Source organism: Portunus trituberculatus, chromosome 9, assembly GCF_017591435.1.
Source record: "Portunus trituberculatus isolate SZX2019 chromosome 9, ASM1759143v1, whole genome shotgun sequence".
Lineage (NCBI taxonomy): Eukaryota > Metazoa > Arthropoda > Malacostraca > Decapoda > Portunidae > Portunus > Portunus trituberculatus.
In genome coordinates, this window is record NC_059263.1 from 982501 (window position 1) to 1000000 (window position 17500).

General features: G+C 41.2%; 1 protein-coding gene across 3 annotated transcripts in view; it reads right to left on the bottom strand.

Moving 5' to 3' along the window:
- LOC123501333 (adhesion G protein-coupled receptor A3-like) overlaps positions 1-15865 on the bottom strand; it is a 45285-nt gene extending 29420 nt beyond the window's left edge. Inside the window, exons 1-3 of one of the 3 annotated variants that reach the window (XM_045250114.1) lie at positions 15732-15865; positions 5867-6464; positions 277-348 (exon numbers count right to left, since the gene is read on the bottom strand). In XM_045250114.1, the coding sequence (XP_045106049.1) occupies positions 277-348; positions 5867-6423 (629 nt within the window). In that variant the 5' untranslated portion in view covers positions 6424-6464; positions 15732-15865. Of the gene's footprint in view, positions 1-276; positions 349-5866; positions 6465-7008; positions 7282-15731 lie in introns of those variants that run through there. The other 2 variants (XM_045250115.1, XM_045250113.1) reach the window with 2 other exon arrangements.
- Between the last annotated feature and the right edge of the window lie 1635 nt (positions 15866-17500).

The window sequence follows — 17500 nt, forward strand, 5'->3', positions numbered from 1 at the left end:
TTTTATTTATGGGGGAAAAAGTAGAAAGATTTATCTATCTATCTTATTTATTCTTTTATCTATTTTTTTTCAGTTTTACCAAGCCTGGAACCATAACCTAACCTTAACCTAACCTAACCTAACCTTAACCTGTCCTGTCCTGTCCTGTCCTGTCCTGTCCTGACCTGACCTGACCTGACCTAACCTGTCCTGACCTAACCTAACCTGACCTGATTTGGCCTGACTTGACCTGATCAAAGCTAAGCAAACAAGCGGTGATGGAGGGCAAGTACTCACAGCTTCTCCAGGTTGGGCAGGTGTGACAGGACGCGAGGAGTGAGGTGCGTCAGGCCGCAGTCAGACAAGTCCCTGAAACACACCAAGGGGGAAATGAAAGGGATCAGTAACACAAACACATGGCAACCTAACGAGGGGAAAAAATGAAAGGGATTAGTAACACATGGCAACCTAACGAGGGGAAAAAAAATAAAAGGATTAGTAACACATGGCAGCCTAACGAGGGGAAATATCATAAGTTTTAGCAAGAAACACAAAACCTAACCTACCGAGGGAAAACGAAAAGATTAAAAATATTGAAGACTGCCCATTCATCTTGTGACATACATAGAAAGTACGTTATGTAAGTAAAAAATCTTCTATTGTAATCAAAACTCATGGTAAAAAAAAATACAGTCCCAGTACTGAAGGAGTTGAAGTGACGCGCGGGTTTTGAAGTGACGCGGGTTTTGAAGTGACGCGCGGGTTTTGAAGTGACGCGGGTTTTGAAGTGACGCGGGTTTTGAAGTGACGCGGGTTTTGAAGTGACGCGGGTTTTGAAGGCTGTTTATACTGTTATAGCAGAAGACTAACAAGATTTATATATTGAAAACCCAGCTGATCACCTCTGCGGCCTTAAAAACCAATCTTCATAGTAGTAGTGGTGGTATTCAAGACTGTTTATACTGTTATAGTGACAGATTAACAAGATTTCTACATTACGAACCAAAGAAACACCCTTAAGAACCCGACTGATCCCCTCTGTGCCCTTACAAAACAGTAGGAGTACTAGTTATGGTTTTTAAGGCTGTTTTAACTGCTATAGTGACAGATTAACAACATTTCTACATCATGAGCCAAAGAAACAGTCTTGAAATCCTGACTAATTAAATCTGTGGCCTTGGAAAATTCTGCTGAGAGAGGTAAGCGTTTTAGAATACGAGGTGAGGAAGGGAAATGAGGGAAGAGAAGGGAGAAGATACGAGGGGAAGAGGATACAAGGAGGGGGAAAGAGGGGAGATACAAGGATAGGAAAAGAGGGGAGAAGATAACAAGGAGGGGAAAAAGAGGGGAGAAGATAACAAGGAGAGGGAAAAAGAGGGAATAAAATACAAGGGGAAGAGAGGGGAGAACATAAAAAGAGGGGAAAATGAATGTTATAAGGAAAAGGGAAAGAAAAAGATGTGCAGTCATTTCCATCATCATTCTAAATCCTTCTTCTTCTTTCTCCTCTTCCTCTTCCATGTCATAATCTCCTCCTCCTCCTCCTCCTCCTCCTCCTCCTTCTCTTCGTTCTCTTCTTCATCATCATTGTAATCCCTGTTTCTCCTCTCCTCCTCCTCCTTTTCTTCTTCCAAACCATCATTATCCTCCTCCTCCCCATCATCATCATCATCATCATCATCATCACTGTAATCTTTCTTTCTTTCTTTCTTTCTTTCTTCCTTCCTTCCTTCCTTCCTTCCTTCCTTCCTTCCTTCCTTCCTTCCTTCCTTCCTTCCTTCCTTCCTTCCTTCCTTCCTTCCTTCCTTCCTTCCTTCCTTCCTCGCCATCATTATCCTCTTCCACCACATCACACCATCACCATCACACACACAGACACACACACACACAGGTAAACACAGGCAGGTGTGATAACATTCACCTCACACTGCACTAATTAACTCACAAACACACGTACTCACACCGGCTATTTATTCTTAATTAGTTACCCTTCCCTCCCTTCCTTCTCCCCTCCCCCCCTTTCCCCAAGTCACTAAAAAGGCAGGTGTGTTCAGGTGTGTCCATATGTGTTTGCCTTCATTAATATTGGCAGGTGTAGAGTGAGTGTGAAATTGGTGGGTTTGGTTAGGTTAGGTTGGGTTGGGTTGGGTTAGGTTAGGTTAGGTTAGGTTAGGTTAGGTTAGGTTAGGTCAGGTTAGGTAAGGATAGAGTAAGGTCAAGTACAGTTAGGTTAGGTCAGGTTAGGCTTTTCTTTACTAATCTAACTTTTCCGTGATATAATTAGTGTCCATCTTTCTTATAATCACTCCTACGTTCATCTGCGAGTCATTCAAAGCTTTAAACAAGACAAAAAGTAAGCTGATAACCTTTCCTTCTTACTTCGATCTTATCTTACCACGGGTGAGATATATTTACCGTCCATCTTCCTTACATTCTTATAATCACTAACATTCATTTGTAAACAAGACGAAAACTGAGCTGATAATCTTTCCTTTACTAATCTAACTCTTGCATCAATCTTATCTTACCACGGGTGATATATTTCCTCACCACCACCTTTCCTACATTCACTCTCACGTCCATTACTGAGTCATTCAAAGGTGTACACAAGAAAAATGAGGCGATAATCTTCTTCTTCTGTCTAATCTAACTCTTGGCCTCATTCTAATAATGTCACGTGACCCTCAAACCTGCTTACACTTCCCCTACTACTGAGTTACTACTATATATTATTCTGCTCACTCATATAGTATTCTTCAATTCTCATAAGTTCTAAGACTACTACTACTGCTACTACTACTACTATTACAACCATGAACCCTACCATTATCCTTATAACTATTTTTCGATTTTCTACTACTTTTATTCAACTATTATCACTGCTACTAATCCTATCACTATTAACTCTACAATTACTACTATTCTACTTAATAACTTTCTATTATCACAGCTATTAACCTTACTATTACAACAACAACAATTACTACTATTACTACTACTACTACTGCTACTAACTCTTACCATAACTAACCAACATTACAACTACAACTATTCTACCACTATCCCTACTACCATTATCTCAACGAATACTACCACACTAACCTATCCATTACCACTACTACCAATACCAACATTACAACCACCCCAGACACTATTACATCCACAGCTATTCTACAAGCTACAGGTACGGTCTGAGCCTGCCACTGTTCCCCCATCAAGTTTTAACCCCTTCAGTACTGGGACGCATTTCTACCTTGAGATTTGTGTACGATTAGACCATTTTATAGACATTAGGAAGGGTCTATGGGGCTCAGAAGATTAATGGCCCAGAGTCTTCAGTATTTTAATCCCCACATGAGTTTCTGAAGGTGTATAAAATCACCAGATAGTAAGCAGAGTGACTATGGAAACGCGTCATGGTACTGAAGGGGTGTTGTTTATAAAAGTGCAGTGTTATAGCAAAAAATATGACAAAGAACGAGTAGGTATCTTCATTATTCTTACTTATTTATTCACTTAACTCGGTGTGTGTGTGTGTGTGTGTGTGTGTGTGTGTGTGTGTGTGTGTGTGTGTGTGTGTGTGTGTGTGTGTGTGTGTGTGTGTGTGAAGTTCAACGTCATGACTCGTTCATTTCAACTCACTTATTCACCCGTGCGTGTGCGTGTGTGTGTGTGTGTGTGTGTGTGTGTGTGTGTGTGTGTGTTGTTTGCATGTGTGTGTTTGTGTTACTGGGTCTGAGCAGCGAGGAGGAGGAGGAGGAGGAGGAGGAGGAGGAGGAGGTAGTGGTAGTTGTACTGAAGTTTCCTTATCTGTAGCGTGTGCCTTTGTTGATAATGGTGGTGGTGGTGGTGGTGGTGGTGGTGGTGGTGGTGCGCGTGTACCCTGACACATTACTTCCTAAAAATCTATTACAACTCATCAGCTGCATGAATAAATTAATTCCTTTACCTTTCTGCCAGCGAAGCGCGCCAGACTAACACACCTTTAATTAACAGGTGAGCAGGACCCGCTACCACCACCACCACCACCACCACTACTACCAGCACGTAACCTAACCATGACTAACTAACTAACTAACTAACCAAGACTAATTAACTAACTAACTAACTCTGGCACACTCTGTAACTCCCTGTCAGCTCCTGTGCTCCCATCTTCCTGTGACCTGAACACATTTAACCCCTTCAGTACTGAGACACACACGAATTTGACGATTTTCTTTGCCTCAGGAAGAGTCTATGGAGGGCAGAAGATTATTGGCCACTGTCCTCACTGTTTTAATCCCCCACACAAGTTTCTGAAGCTGTATAAAGTCACCACATAGTAAGCAGATTGATTGTGGAATTGCGCTGTGGTACTGAAAGGGTTTACGAGTGAGGTGTCAAGACATTTATCCTATTATTTTTTTTTTTAAAGCTTATTTTCTCGGACCTGCTCGGCGACTGGCATCTAAGTTTTGGGTTTGATTATTTTTTGTTGTCCTTCGTCGGTTTTCCACTCTTACATAAAACAATAGAAATAAATAGAATAAATACAGTTACTATGAATAAGCACACACATATATTTTTTTTACTGTCATATAAGAAAGTAACAGAAGAATCCCACCACCACCACCACCACCACCACCTCTCCATATAACCTCACTTATTTTAACTTTGCCCAACTACCACTACCACCACCACCACCACCACTACCATCACCACCACAACCACTACCATCACCAACACCACCACTATACCCACCTTTCCTAACTTACAATCACCACCACCACCACCACCACCATCAACATCAACATCACCACCACCACCACACCTAAACCAAATCTATTTTTTTTTACCAAGCCTTTCCTAACTCACCACCACCACCACCACCACCACCACCGCCACCGCCTCACGACAACAACAACATCATCATTACCGTCAGTGCAAAACAATTATCGCCTCAAATTACGAGGTTTTAGGGCAGGACGAAACCATTTGTCTTACGTCACGCCCCCCATCCCCTTTCAACCTCCTGCCTCCCCTATACTGAAACACCTAGCCACCACCATCACCACCTACCACCACCACCACTACTATTTTTTTCTGATAGAGGTATAAAATAAGAGGATAAGAACGCCCTCTAGTCTCCTTTTTCCTCCTCCTTCCTCTTTCTCTATACCCTCTATTCTCCTCCTCCTCCTCCTCCTCCTCCTCCTCCTCCTCCTCCTCCTCCTCCCTGACAAACCTCTCTGTACGTATTCACAGAGTTGTTAATTTATAGGCTTCACAGGAAACTCATTTAACTTGAGTAGAAAATTGTTAAAATGTACCAAAACTTTGTGTGTGTGTGTGTGTGTGTGTGTGTGTGTGTGTGTGTGTGTGTGTGTGTGTGTGTGTGTGTGTGTTGGTATTATTATTACGTGCGTCTGTTTGTTTGTTTACGTATGTGTTTGTGTATATCTATCTGTCTTTATGAATATACATGTGTGTGTGCGTGTGTATCTAACTGAGAGAGAGAGAGAGAGAGAGAGAGAGAGAGAGAGAGAGAGAGAGAGAGAGAGAGAGAGAGAGAGAGAGAGAATATGATGACCTCTCCAGCTAAACACACACACACACACACACATAGATATGGTCGTCTCTTTGGTCTGTACGTCACTATTCTTAACGACCCATCCATCCTTTTACTACCTCAGCACGATCCTTGGCTACTACTACTACTACTACTACTACTACTACTACTACTACTACTACTACTATTACTACTACATCCTTTCTCCTACATTATCATCAACGCCACCCTTTCACTTCGGCTCTTCACTACTACTACTACTACTACTACTACTACTACAACTACAACATTATCCATCCACCCCTCACTACACCAATTACATCCACTTTCAGTACTCACAGCAGCCTGGTGGCGGGGGTGAGGCAATGGGGCCAGATATCCGTCAGCGAAGTAATCTGAAGGGGATCGTGGCATGCTACCTTGAGTGGAGGCGCCGCCGAGAGGACCTCCCCAGCATTCTCCGTCATCCCTGTTACTTTACACAGATCCTCGGGACACGTGAGGGTCTGCGGAGTGCTGGTCGTGAGAGGTAAGCTATCGGTAGACATCATCCCACCGCTGCCACCAATGTTCGCCGTGTTTCTCCCACCGCTGTCACCATTTGCAGCCACCCCGCCATTCCTGACATCTGCCGTTACTGTAGTGGTGGTGGTGGTGACTGGTATCTCCTGCGTGGTGCTTCTTGCAGTGGTTGTCGTGGTGTTGTTAGTCGTGGTGGTGGTGGTGATGGTAGGGTCTGCTTGTATCTCCTCTCCTAGTCCTTGGCAGCCCGTGACCATCACCACCACCACCACTATCGCCAGGACGGTGGTGGTGGTGGTGGTGGGTGCACGTGGTGGTGGTGGTGGCGGTAGTGGTGGCGGTGGGGGCCGGGGCTTGCGTGGGCTAACCTTCATGAGGTGGGTGAGGTGGGGGCTGCACCATCCATAGTCACCATCTGTGGAGGAGAGAACAGGTGGTTTTAGTGGTGGTAGTAGTAGTAGTAGTAGTAGTAGTAGTAGTAGTAGTAGTAGAAGTAGAAGAAGAAGAAGAAGAAGAAGAAGAAGTAGCAGTAGTAGTAGACGTAAAAGTAACAACAACAACAACAACAACAACAGCGTCACCATCACTTCCACGTGGTGTCACACAACTCACTCACTCACTCACTCACTCTTCACATCCATCCATCAGTCAGTCACGCGGGATTCCAATCAGCCTTCACCCATCACCCATCAGTCAGTCAGTCAACCAGTCACTGCAAACTCTGGAATGGTGGTGGTGATGATGGTGATGATGATGATGACACAAAAACAACACACACATACGTACACAATAAACTCCTACACACACACACACACACACACAGTGACGCAACTCGAACTCAATACAAGGAAACACAATCATACCATATGCATGTACGTTACACACACACACACACACACACACACACACTTCACCAAACCAATCACCACTTTTCATAACCCAATCCAAACCAAACTTGCCTTCACTAGATTGCTTTCCACTTGTCTGTCTGTCTGTCTGTCTCCTTTAAAGGTTCGCACCGCGGGAGGGAGAGGGAGAGGGAGAGGGGAGGGCGAGGGCAGGGCGGGAGAGGGAAGGAGTGTCTGTGTGTGTAGCAGGGAAGCGGGAGAGACGGGCGGCAGAGGCGTCCGGGCCCCTCCGCCTCTGCTGATAAACTGACTGCTGCTGTTGTTGCTGGTGTAGTAGTGGACCAGTGGTGGTGGTGGTGGTGGTGTGGCACTGGTGGTGGTGGTGGTGACGGTCTCTCCTCCCCCTCTCTCTCTCTCTCTCTGAGGTATATACGTAAACCTAATTGCATTACTACAACTATATACTACTACTACTACTACTACTACTATTACTCCTACCACTACTGCTGCTACTACTTTACTATTACCACTACTACTACTACATCTATGTACAATTCTTTCTATTGTTCTTCTTCTCTTTTCTCTCATCCTTATTTTCTTTCATCTTCCCTCTCTATGCTTCCCTTCATCATCATCATCATCATCATATTATTATTATTACTAATCTTATATTTTTTGTTGTGTCAGTCTTCAATTATCTCTCTCTCTCTCTCTCTCTCTCTCTCTCTCTCTCTCTCTCTAGGACTATTTTCAAGCGCCACAGATGAATAAGCAGCCGTAGCGAGTGTTTCCCTGTTAGAAATGTAGAAAATCCTGTCAATGTGTCACTAAAACCCTGAATAAACACAATACACATAGGGAGGCTTTGACTGACGCTTTCACTTTGTATGGGCAAGGCACCTGGTTTTGTTTTCTTCCATACATAAAAAGAAAAGAAAAAAAAATTGGAACCTTTTAAAAGTATGTGGTGGAGAAATGGCCAAGGTATGTTTTAGAATAATGCTCGCTCTCTCTGGCAACACCGTCAACTCCCGCAGATTCACACCACCGCCCCACCCTGAGCGGCCATTCACCACCACCACCATCAAAGCAGATCGAGTTCCAACACCGCACTCATCATTACCATTATTAGCGCTAGTGTCATTCCTCCTCACACCACCACCACCACCACCACTATTACTACTACTACTACTACTGCTACTGTGTGTCTTGGCAATGTAGGGTTGAGTTGTGGCTCCTATTTAATATCAGTAGTAGTAGAAGTAGTAGTAGTAGTAGTAGTAGTAGTAGTAGTAGTAGTAGTAGTAGTAGTAGTAGTAGTAGTAGTAGTGATAATGATGATGATAGTGATGGTGATAATGACAATACTAATAACAATAATAATAATAATAATAATAATAATAATACTGAAAGCCATTCCTATTAGCATCATCACCACCACCACCATCACCACAACAACAACAAACATTTCCTCAACATAACTAAAGCTCCACACACATTCAACTTTCTTCTCACTGCTTGAACTAAACAGGAAAATTTTGAGAAGTGGCTGAACATTACACCAGGAACAAGAAAATAATCATAATAATCATCATAACAAACAACCCTAACACTATCACAAAACTGCCCACACACACACACACACACACACACACACTCTCTTCCATGAATTCTGAACAGGGTGTGCACTGAGAGAGAGAGAGAGAGAGAGAGAGAGAGAGAGAGAGAGAGAGAGAGAGAGAGAGAGAGCTTATCCTTGTGGTATATCTCTTCAAACAGAAATTAATTATGAGTGTACCCTTTTCTTTCTTTTTCTTTTTTCTTCTTTATTCATAGGCCTAAAATAAGATGTGTTCTTTGTGGCTCACAGGAGAAAGCAAACTGGTATTTTTCTGCATCTTTTTAGTTAGACATTTATTTATTTATTTTATTTATTTATTTTATTTTATTTTATTTTTTTTCATGTTTACCTTTACGATTGGATTCTTAAGGTTCATTCTTACGGTTCATTTTTAAGGTTCATTCTTACGGTCCATTCTTATGATTAATTTTTACAGTTGACTCTTGCACTTCATCTGCCTCTAAATCTGACACCTCCAATTTCTCTAAGTGTGGTGAGTGTTACAAAGCTTTCACTTAATCCTGTCCCTTCAAGCTCCAATTCTCATTTAAAACCCTTTGACTCAGTACTATCTAATCCTATCTATCATACTAATCCTCTCATTTTATAACCCTTTCACTAGTAATATCAAATTCTATCTATCATGCTAATCCTCTTATCTATAACCCTTTCACTAAGTAACATCTAATCCTATCATACTAATCCTCTCATCTATAACTCTTTCACTAGTAACATCTAGCTTTATCCATCACAATCCTAGATAATTTTACCCATCAATAATTAAATAAGCTGCAATTACTAAGGAAATTTACTACGTTTTACTAGATTAGATAAAAAAAATATATATATACTAGATGAAAATACCTTTGGCTATGTGATGGTTACTCTTTCAAAACACTTAATTTGTACAAGGAGAGGTGAAGGTGTGGCTGGAACTCCCTACCTGCTTCTGTATTTCCATCTTCCTATAGCCCACATTAACAAACACTCAGTTCTCTCACCATGACTATTTTCCAAGGCCACAGAGATGATTAGCACATTTTTCAAGAGTGTTTCCCCAGTTAATAATGTAGATATATTGTCAATTTGCCTCTAGAACCCTAAAAACACCTTTAAAGTCGTGTGTAAATTCATATAAAGCTTTCTGAAATAGTAGAGGTGAATTGCAGCAGTGTCTGAGAATACAAACCTATGAACTGAATGAATTTAAGATCTAGGGAGGTTTCCAGACATTTATCCCGTTCTTTTAGCTAACTCTCTCAGATGGACCTACTCAGGGACTGGCATCTAAGAGGGCCTTTTCTTGTTTAAGTATTTTTGTCAACCTTAGCCGGGTTTCCTCTCTTACACAAAAAATAAGTGAATAAATAAATAAAAGAGGCTTCCATCTCAACACTCTATCAAGAGAGAGAATCTTTGTTGTTGCAGATGTTGCACCACATCCTGTAACCAACACCAACACTCTATCAAGAAAGAGATAATATTTGTAGTTGAAAGTGTCTGTTGCACCACATCCTGTCACCAACACCAACACAACACTGCTTCTCATATGTGTGTGTTTGTGTGCGTATTTTACCAAGTTTTACCTAGTTGTAGTTTTACAGGGCCTGGTCTTTACGCTTTTGTGGCCCTTTGTAGGTACAGGATGTAAATCGAGGAGTTGTGACCTTGTTGTCCTGGTTTGTGGTGTGTGCCTGGTCTCAGGCCTATCTGAAGATCGGAAATAATGAGCTCTGAGCTCGTTCGGCTGTCTCGTCAGAGACTGCAGCAGATCAAACAGTGAAACACACACACACACACACACACACACACACACACACACACACACACACACACACACACATACACAAACACATATGTTAAAAAATATAGTTTCCTGCAAAGATGTGTTGAGACATGGAACAGTTTGAGTGAAGAAGTGGTGTCAGCAACGAGTGTGCATAGCTTATCCAATTTTTCTTTAAAACTATACACACTCGTTGCTGACACCACTTCTTCACTCAAACTGTTCCATGTCTCAACACATCTTTGCAGGAAACTATATTTTTTAACATGTGTGTGTGTGTGTGTGTGTGTGTGTGTGTGTGTGTGTGTGTGTGTGTGTGTGTGTGTGTGTGTGTGTGTGTGTTCACTGTTTGATCTGCTGCAGTCTCTGACGAGACAGCCGAACGAGCTCAGAGCTCATTATTTCCGATCTTCGGATAGGCCTGAGACCAGGCACATCGAACACCACTGGCGACAACAAGGTCACAACCTCGCATGTGTGTGTGTGTGTGTGTGTGTGTGTGTGTGTGTGTGTGTGTGTGTGTGTGTGTGTGTGTGTGTGTGTGTGTGTGTGTGTGTGCGTGCGTGTGTGTGTGTGTGTGTGTGTGTTGTATTTAGAGGAGTTAAATGCCATGTTTTTTATATCTAAGCGACTGTTTTTGCACCACACACAAACAGTTGACCAAATGTAATTCAAACACATACAAACTAAACCATTTAATATCATTCATGTCATCTTATTTAGTCAACAACTTTTCCATTCAATAAAGCATCTCTATCTATCGATCCACCAATCTAACCATGCCTGAGCGGACAGTACTAACACTCTAGAAGCTATGATCCCTGGCCTGCCTGAGATATGAACTGACAGATCTGTGAATACTTTTCTTGTGTACACCATGCCAGTATTGATGTATTATGAGCAGGCCACAGCACATCTCAGCCCCATCAGCCCAGTCACAGTGGCAGGAGTGGTGGCTGGTTCACTCACTGTGCTTGTGTGACTTCCTTCTTGTAGCCTTAATCTCTTCAGTACCAGGATGCAATTTTCATATTCATTCTGGTTACTATTGGGTGATTTCGTACAGCTTCAGAAACTCATGTTGGGATTAGAATAGTAAAGACTTTGGCCATTCATTTTTTTACCTCCACAGACCCTTCCTAATGCAAATAAAATTGTCTAATCATACCCAAAAAATCAAGGTAAAAATGTCCTCAGTACTGAAGGAGTGAAGGTGACAGAGGCTGCATGTCATTATGTAAAGCACAACAAGAAATCAACTAATCACTCCACATTAACTCCTTCAGTAATGAGACGCATTTCTACCATGAGTTTTGCGTGTGATTAGACAATTTGATTTGCATTACGAGGGGTGTAAGGAGGTCCAGAAGATTAATGGCCACAGTCTTCACTATTTCAACCCCGACATAAGTTTCTGAAGCTGTATAAAATCACCAAATAGTAAGCAGAGTGAATAGAAAAACACACCATGGTAGTCAAGGGGTTAAGAACAGTACAAGGCTCTCACCACACACACTGACTCTCTAAAACACCACACCAACAAAAAAATAAGATAATCCTGAGAACACTGGTGAAAAGAACCATGAGACTAGACACACAACGCACCCATGACAATGAAAATCAACCTGGCAATGGCTGTACTTGAAGGAGAGGATTGAGAGCACTGGTGGAGGGTGATGGAGGGACATGAGTGGAATATCTAGCAAGGGGGTGAAAGAATGACCTGTGGAGTGGTAGAGGTGGTCAGCTGGGCACCTCTATAAGCACTGGTCACCTCAGGACAAAGGAAGATGAGGTGATAAGATAGACAAAATACCACAGGGAGATAAAGTGAAGGAGATGGATGCTGCGATAAGCTTTGAGATAAATAAACTGTAAAATATGAGTGTGCTATGATAAGAGAGAGAGAGGGAGAAAGAGAGGTGAGTTTAATAAGAAAGCTCTCCTGTGAAATATGAAGACGGTATGTTAGAACGAGAGGGAGAGAGAGAGAGGGATGGGAGATTGAGAGAAGTGAAGTGTGTGGATGAAGTGTGTGGCTAGTAATAAGTGGAGACTCTTCACACACACACACACACACACACACACACACACACACACACACACACACACTTCACATGCAAAAAGTCTTCACACACACACACACACTTCACATGCAAAAAAATCTTTACATACACACAAACACACACACTTTCTTCTCACACTCACACACACACACACACACTTGACAGAGACCTTCGCAGTGTGAGTGTGAGACCAAAGACTGATGGGGAGGCAGACAGACATGGAGAAAGATACACAAAAACATATGGTGCAGAAAAACAGACATGGAGAAAGATACAGAGAAGGAATGCAATGAAATAGATACAGTACAGACGTGTGGATAAATAAACAAACACAAGAGCCAAAATGATGCAGAAAGATAAACAGCAGAGAAAAAAAAAAAAGAAGATAGACACAAAGACACAATCAACTTTATTTCTCATATTTTTGTCTCAAGTCTCATTTCAAGACAAATTTTAACCCTTTTTCATTTTTCTCTCCTTCAATTTTTCTCCTCTATGCTCAAGTTAGGTTAAGTTCGGCCAAGCTTCATCTTTTGACAACATATTAACGCATCTTTGTTTTTCATGTTTCTGGCACAAAAGAAAGACACAGAGAAAGAGAATGCAATGAAAGAGATACAGAATACAAACACATAGAGAGAGAGATAAAAACAGACAAAAATAGCCACTGATACACGATGGATGAAATAAAATGCAGCAGAAAGATATATGGAAGAGGAAAAAGAAGAGATAAAAAAAATAGAGAAAGAAGGCAATGAAAGACACACAGAGACTATGGAAAGATTAAAAATAAAAATAAAATAAAAAAAAAATAGTAATGATTCACGATAGATACAAAAAATGGTGCAAAGAAAGAAGGAAAACGAAGACAGGAATAAAGACAGATAGAGAAAAGAGAATGTAATAAAAAAGATACACAGCAGGCTTTGCAGTGTGACCAATGTCCAGAACAGCAGCACAGACCACAGGGTTTGCTATGCTGAGTTTGCCATGCAGCAGTACCTTCATATTGTGAGTGGGGGGGGAGTGAGTTTGATTTGCTGTGTTAGTACTGTGGCAATTGTTCAGTTCACAGGTCAGCAGTGGCAGAGACCAGCAATGATAAACAGGTATTAGTTCCGTGTACCTGTGTCTAGTACCCTTCCTTGCCACTGTCTGTTCTTCCTTGTCCTTGCTGTTACTTAATTATTCTGTTTTGTAGCTGTGTGTACTCATGTGGGGATTGAAATAGTGAAGACTCTGTGCATTAATCTAACCCCCATAAACCCTTTCTTAATGTAAATAAAATGGTCTAATCATGCACAAAACTCGTGGTAATCTATTTCTCCCTGCCTTTCTGTCTGTCTCCCTGCCTGCCTCCTTGTCCTTGTGTCTTCCTGCATTTCTGTTTGTCTCCCTACCTGCCTCTCTGTCTCCCTGCCAGCCTGCCTACCTGTGTCTCCCTGCCTGTCTACTTGTCTCTGTGTCTCCCTGCCTGCCTACCTCTGTGTCTCCCTGTCTGTCTACTTGTCACTGTGTCTCCAAGCCTGTCTACTTGTCACTGTGTCTCCCTGCCTGCCTGCCTGCCTGTCTGTGTTAGTGGGTCATGCTAGGAAGCCCCACCAGTGCAGTGAGGCAGTGAGTCACCAGGGCAGTAGTGACACAAGGACTGGCTCAGGACATTGCAGGACACACTCAATAATCAGGGGACTTAATAGTGTGGCATTTTATAGAGCCTCACTAAAATGCCAACTCAATCTACTTGTATGGAAATCTAAGAGGAATGTGGATTTTTTTTTTTCTTCTTCTTTTATATTCTACGCATAAAGAATTTTTTTTTTTTTTACGCAAGAGGAACAAAAAAAAAAATAAAAAGAAAAAAGGCCTACTTAGATGCCAGTTCCCATGCAGATACAAGAGAATTAGCCAAAAGATATGGATAAATGTCTTGAAATCTCCCTCCTAACTCCTTCAGTACTGGGACGCATTTTTACCTTGAATTTTGAGGACGATTACACAATTTTATTCACATTACGAAGAGTCTATGGAGGTCAGAAGATTAATGGCCAGAGTCTTCCCTATTTCAATCCCTACATAAGTTTCTGAAGCTGTATAAAATCACCAAATAGTAAGCAGAATGAATATAAAATGCATCAAGGTACGTAACGCGATAAATGACACACAGAGATACGTCACCTACCTAGAGCATGTCAAAATCAGCCTAACCTAACCTAAGCTAACTTTACATATCTCCAATGAGGAAATTCAAGTTTTTAGAGTGAAGTTAAGTAGAAAATAAAAATGAATGGTGAATAAATGAATAAGTAACTAGGAGGAAGGAAGAAGGAAGAAGGAAGAGGAAGTGATACATGAGAGGGAAAGGAAAGAGGAGGAAGTGGAGGATTATGATGAAGGGGGAAGAGAGGAAGATGAAAAAGGGAAACTGACACATAGACAGAGAAGAGAAAAGGAAAAAAAAAAAAAAAAAGGAAAAAAAAAGGAAGAAGGAAGAAGAATAAGTAAACAGAGAAAAAAAGGAAGAAAAAGGGGAATTAGAGAAGAGGATGAATATAAGGAAGAGGAAAACAAGGAAGAGAAAAAAGGAATTGAAACATAGATGAAGAGAAAAAGGAAATAAACAAGAAAACAGGAAGGAAGAAAAGAAGTAACAAGGAAAAATGAATAAAACGAGGAACTGGAAAAGGAAGAAGATAACGAGATGAGAAAATAAGAAAATGAAAGAGAGAAAAGAGAAAATAGGAAGAAGGAAAGGAGATATGAGGCAAAAAAAAAAAAAAAGGAAAAGAACAAGGAAGTGATGAATAAAACAGAAAATGGAAGAGAAACAGAGGAAAAGAAATAAAAGGAAGAAGAAGAAAGAGAAGAAGGAAATAAAAAAAGGAAGTGAACAATGAAAAGGAAGAAATAAACAAAGTAGATGAAGAAAAGAAGAAGAAAGAAAGAAAAGAGAAATACAAAGATAAAATACAACAAAGAGATAAGGAAGAAAAGAACGGGAGAAATAAATAAAACGAATGAAGAGGAGAGGAAAACAAATAAGGAAAAACAAGAGAAAAGGAAAAAGAGCAAAAAAGAAGAAAGAGAAAAACAAAAAATACAAATTCACACCAAGATGCACCCGAGAGAGAGAGAGAGAGAGAGAGAGAGAGAGAGAGAGAGAGAGAGAGAGAGAGAGAGAGAGAGAAACAACTTAAGCAACACAAACCCACACACACCACCCTCACCAAGCCCACGTAAACACACCACCACGAATACAACATCAATAAGACGAGAGATATGACACGCCTGCACACAACACCGGGACACCCCACAAAACACCATTAAAACACCACATGGACTCGGAATAATAAAGGATACTCACTCAGGAACCTTTAAATGAAGCTGCCCCGTTACTCCTCTTCCTTCAGCAGCCTTGGGGAGTGTTAAAACAAGCAATATTTACATTAGTTTAGTAAGAGACAGCTCCCCTTAGTGCTCTCCGCCAGCCTCACTCCCTTTCTGGTCGCTGATTGGCTGATGCTCTCCACTCCTCGTCGCTGATTGGCTGCCTGACGTCACTCTCTCTCCTCTCATTGGTCAGCAAAAATAAACATAAACAAACGCCATAGAGAACGGAGACTGATTCTTGCTTGTCAAAGGAACTGGGCTTGTTTTATGGGTTACTTATGCTTGTTTTGTTTATTTTATTTATTCTTTTGTTTTTATTTTATTTTATTTATTTTTGAGGGAAAGGAGGGTTATTGGTCCGTAAAAATAAGCGTAAATGTCAAAATGAATGGAGGCAGATTCTTAGTCGTAAGAGGATATCAATGTATTTTATGAGAGGTTTATGGTTGTTTTATTCAGTTTAGCCTATTATTATTTTTCTTCTTTTTAATTAGAGGATTTTGGTCAACAGAAATAATCATCAACAAACGCCAAAGAGAATGGCGTCAGGATTCTTTTTCGTCAAAGGAAATGGATCTTTAAAAATGGAAAACTTGTTGTTTCTATTTATCTTATTATGGGACTCCCAGAGTAGACCAACAAGACTGGATGCAAATGTACCGTGCACGTGTTATCAGTCCATGTACTATAATCTAATTCTAATGACACAACTGGAAATAAAGATCAGCCTTAGCTTATTGTTTTAATCACCACCACAACACCACTCCCTCAACACTTACAAGTAGCGTGTGTACTGTTGGGAATAACTTTCTGAACTCATATAAGTAAATATACTGCACAAATACACATGCACACGCAAAAGGTAGAAAAATATAGACATGCATGCATTAAAACACTTTCAAGTAGAAAATATCTACAAACACTAGTTGAAATAAATATACATGCAATAAATAAAACTGCAAATAAAGGAACTATATTCACTGACACTTTAGCAAAGAACAAACCATTAGGTAAACTCGTCCGTGTGCATAGTCACTGGTGAGTTTCGGCCCAATGGACACTGGACACTGGAGAGTGGCCGTGAAGGACAGACCAGCTCAGGGCTGTCTGTATGGCGATCGTTTATACAGGGCGTAACACGAGCTTCTCCAAATATACACTGCTAAAGGCGAAACTACAAGTTATTCCAAGTAGAACATGTTCCCTATGCACACCAGTGTATTTTGATGGTTTGTTTAGTAGGGATGACAGTTTTGGTCCGAGCAGTACTCCGTTTACTCGGTTTTTTTTATTTGAGTGAGTACTACTCGGTTTAGTCGGTTTTCATAATTCAATTACATGTTCAATTTATGCGTTGAAAATGTAATACAGGCCTTCAAACTAAAGAGTAAAGATTTTTTTTTTCGGTATTTTGTTGGGGCAGAAGGCGGTGCATGCCGCACAACCACCCAGACATTAATGGAATAGTCCAATTCCTAAGAACAAGCCTAACAGTGCCAACAGTCCAACACACGGGCTTGGCTGAAGGAAAGAGAGACCTGTACGAGTACACGACGAGTAGGCTTACTCAGTCAGTTCACAGTTGGCAGTTAGTAGTGGTGGGCAAGTACCGCTAATTTCAGTACCGGTACGTACCGGTACAAAAGAAACCGTTACCGATACTATCGGTACTGTACACACACACACACACACACACACACACACACACACACACACACACACACACACATATATATATATATA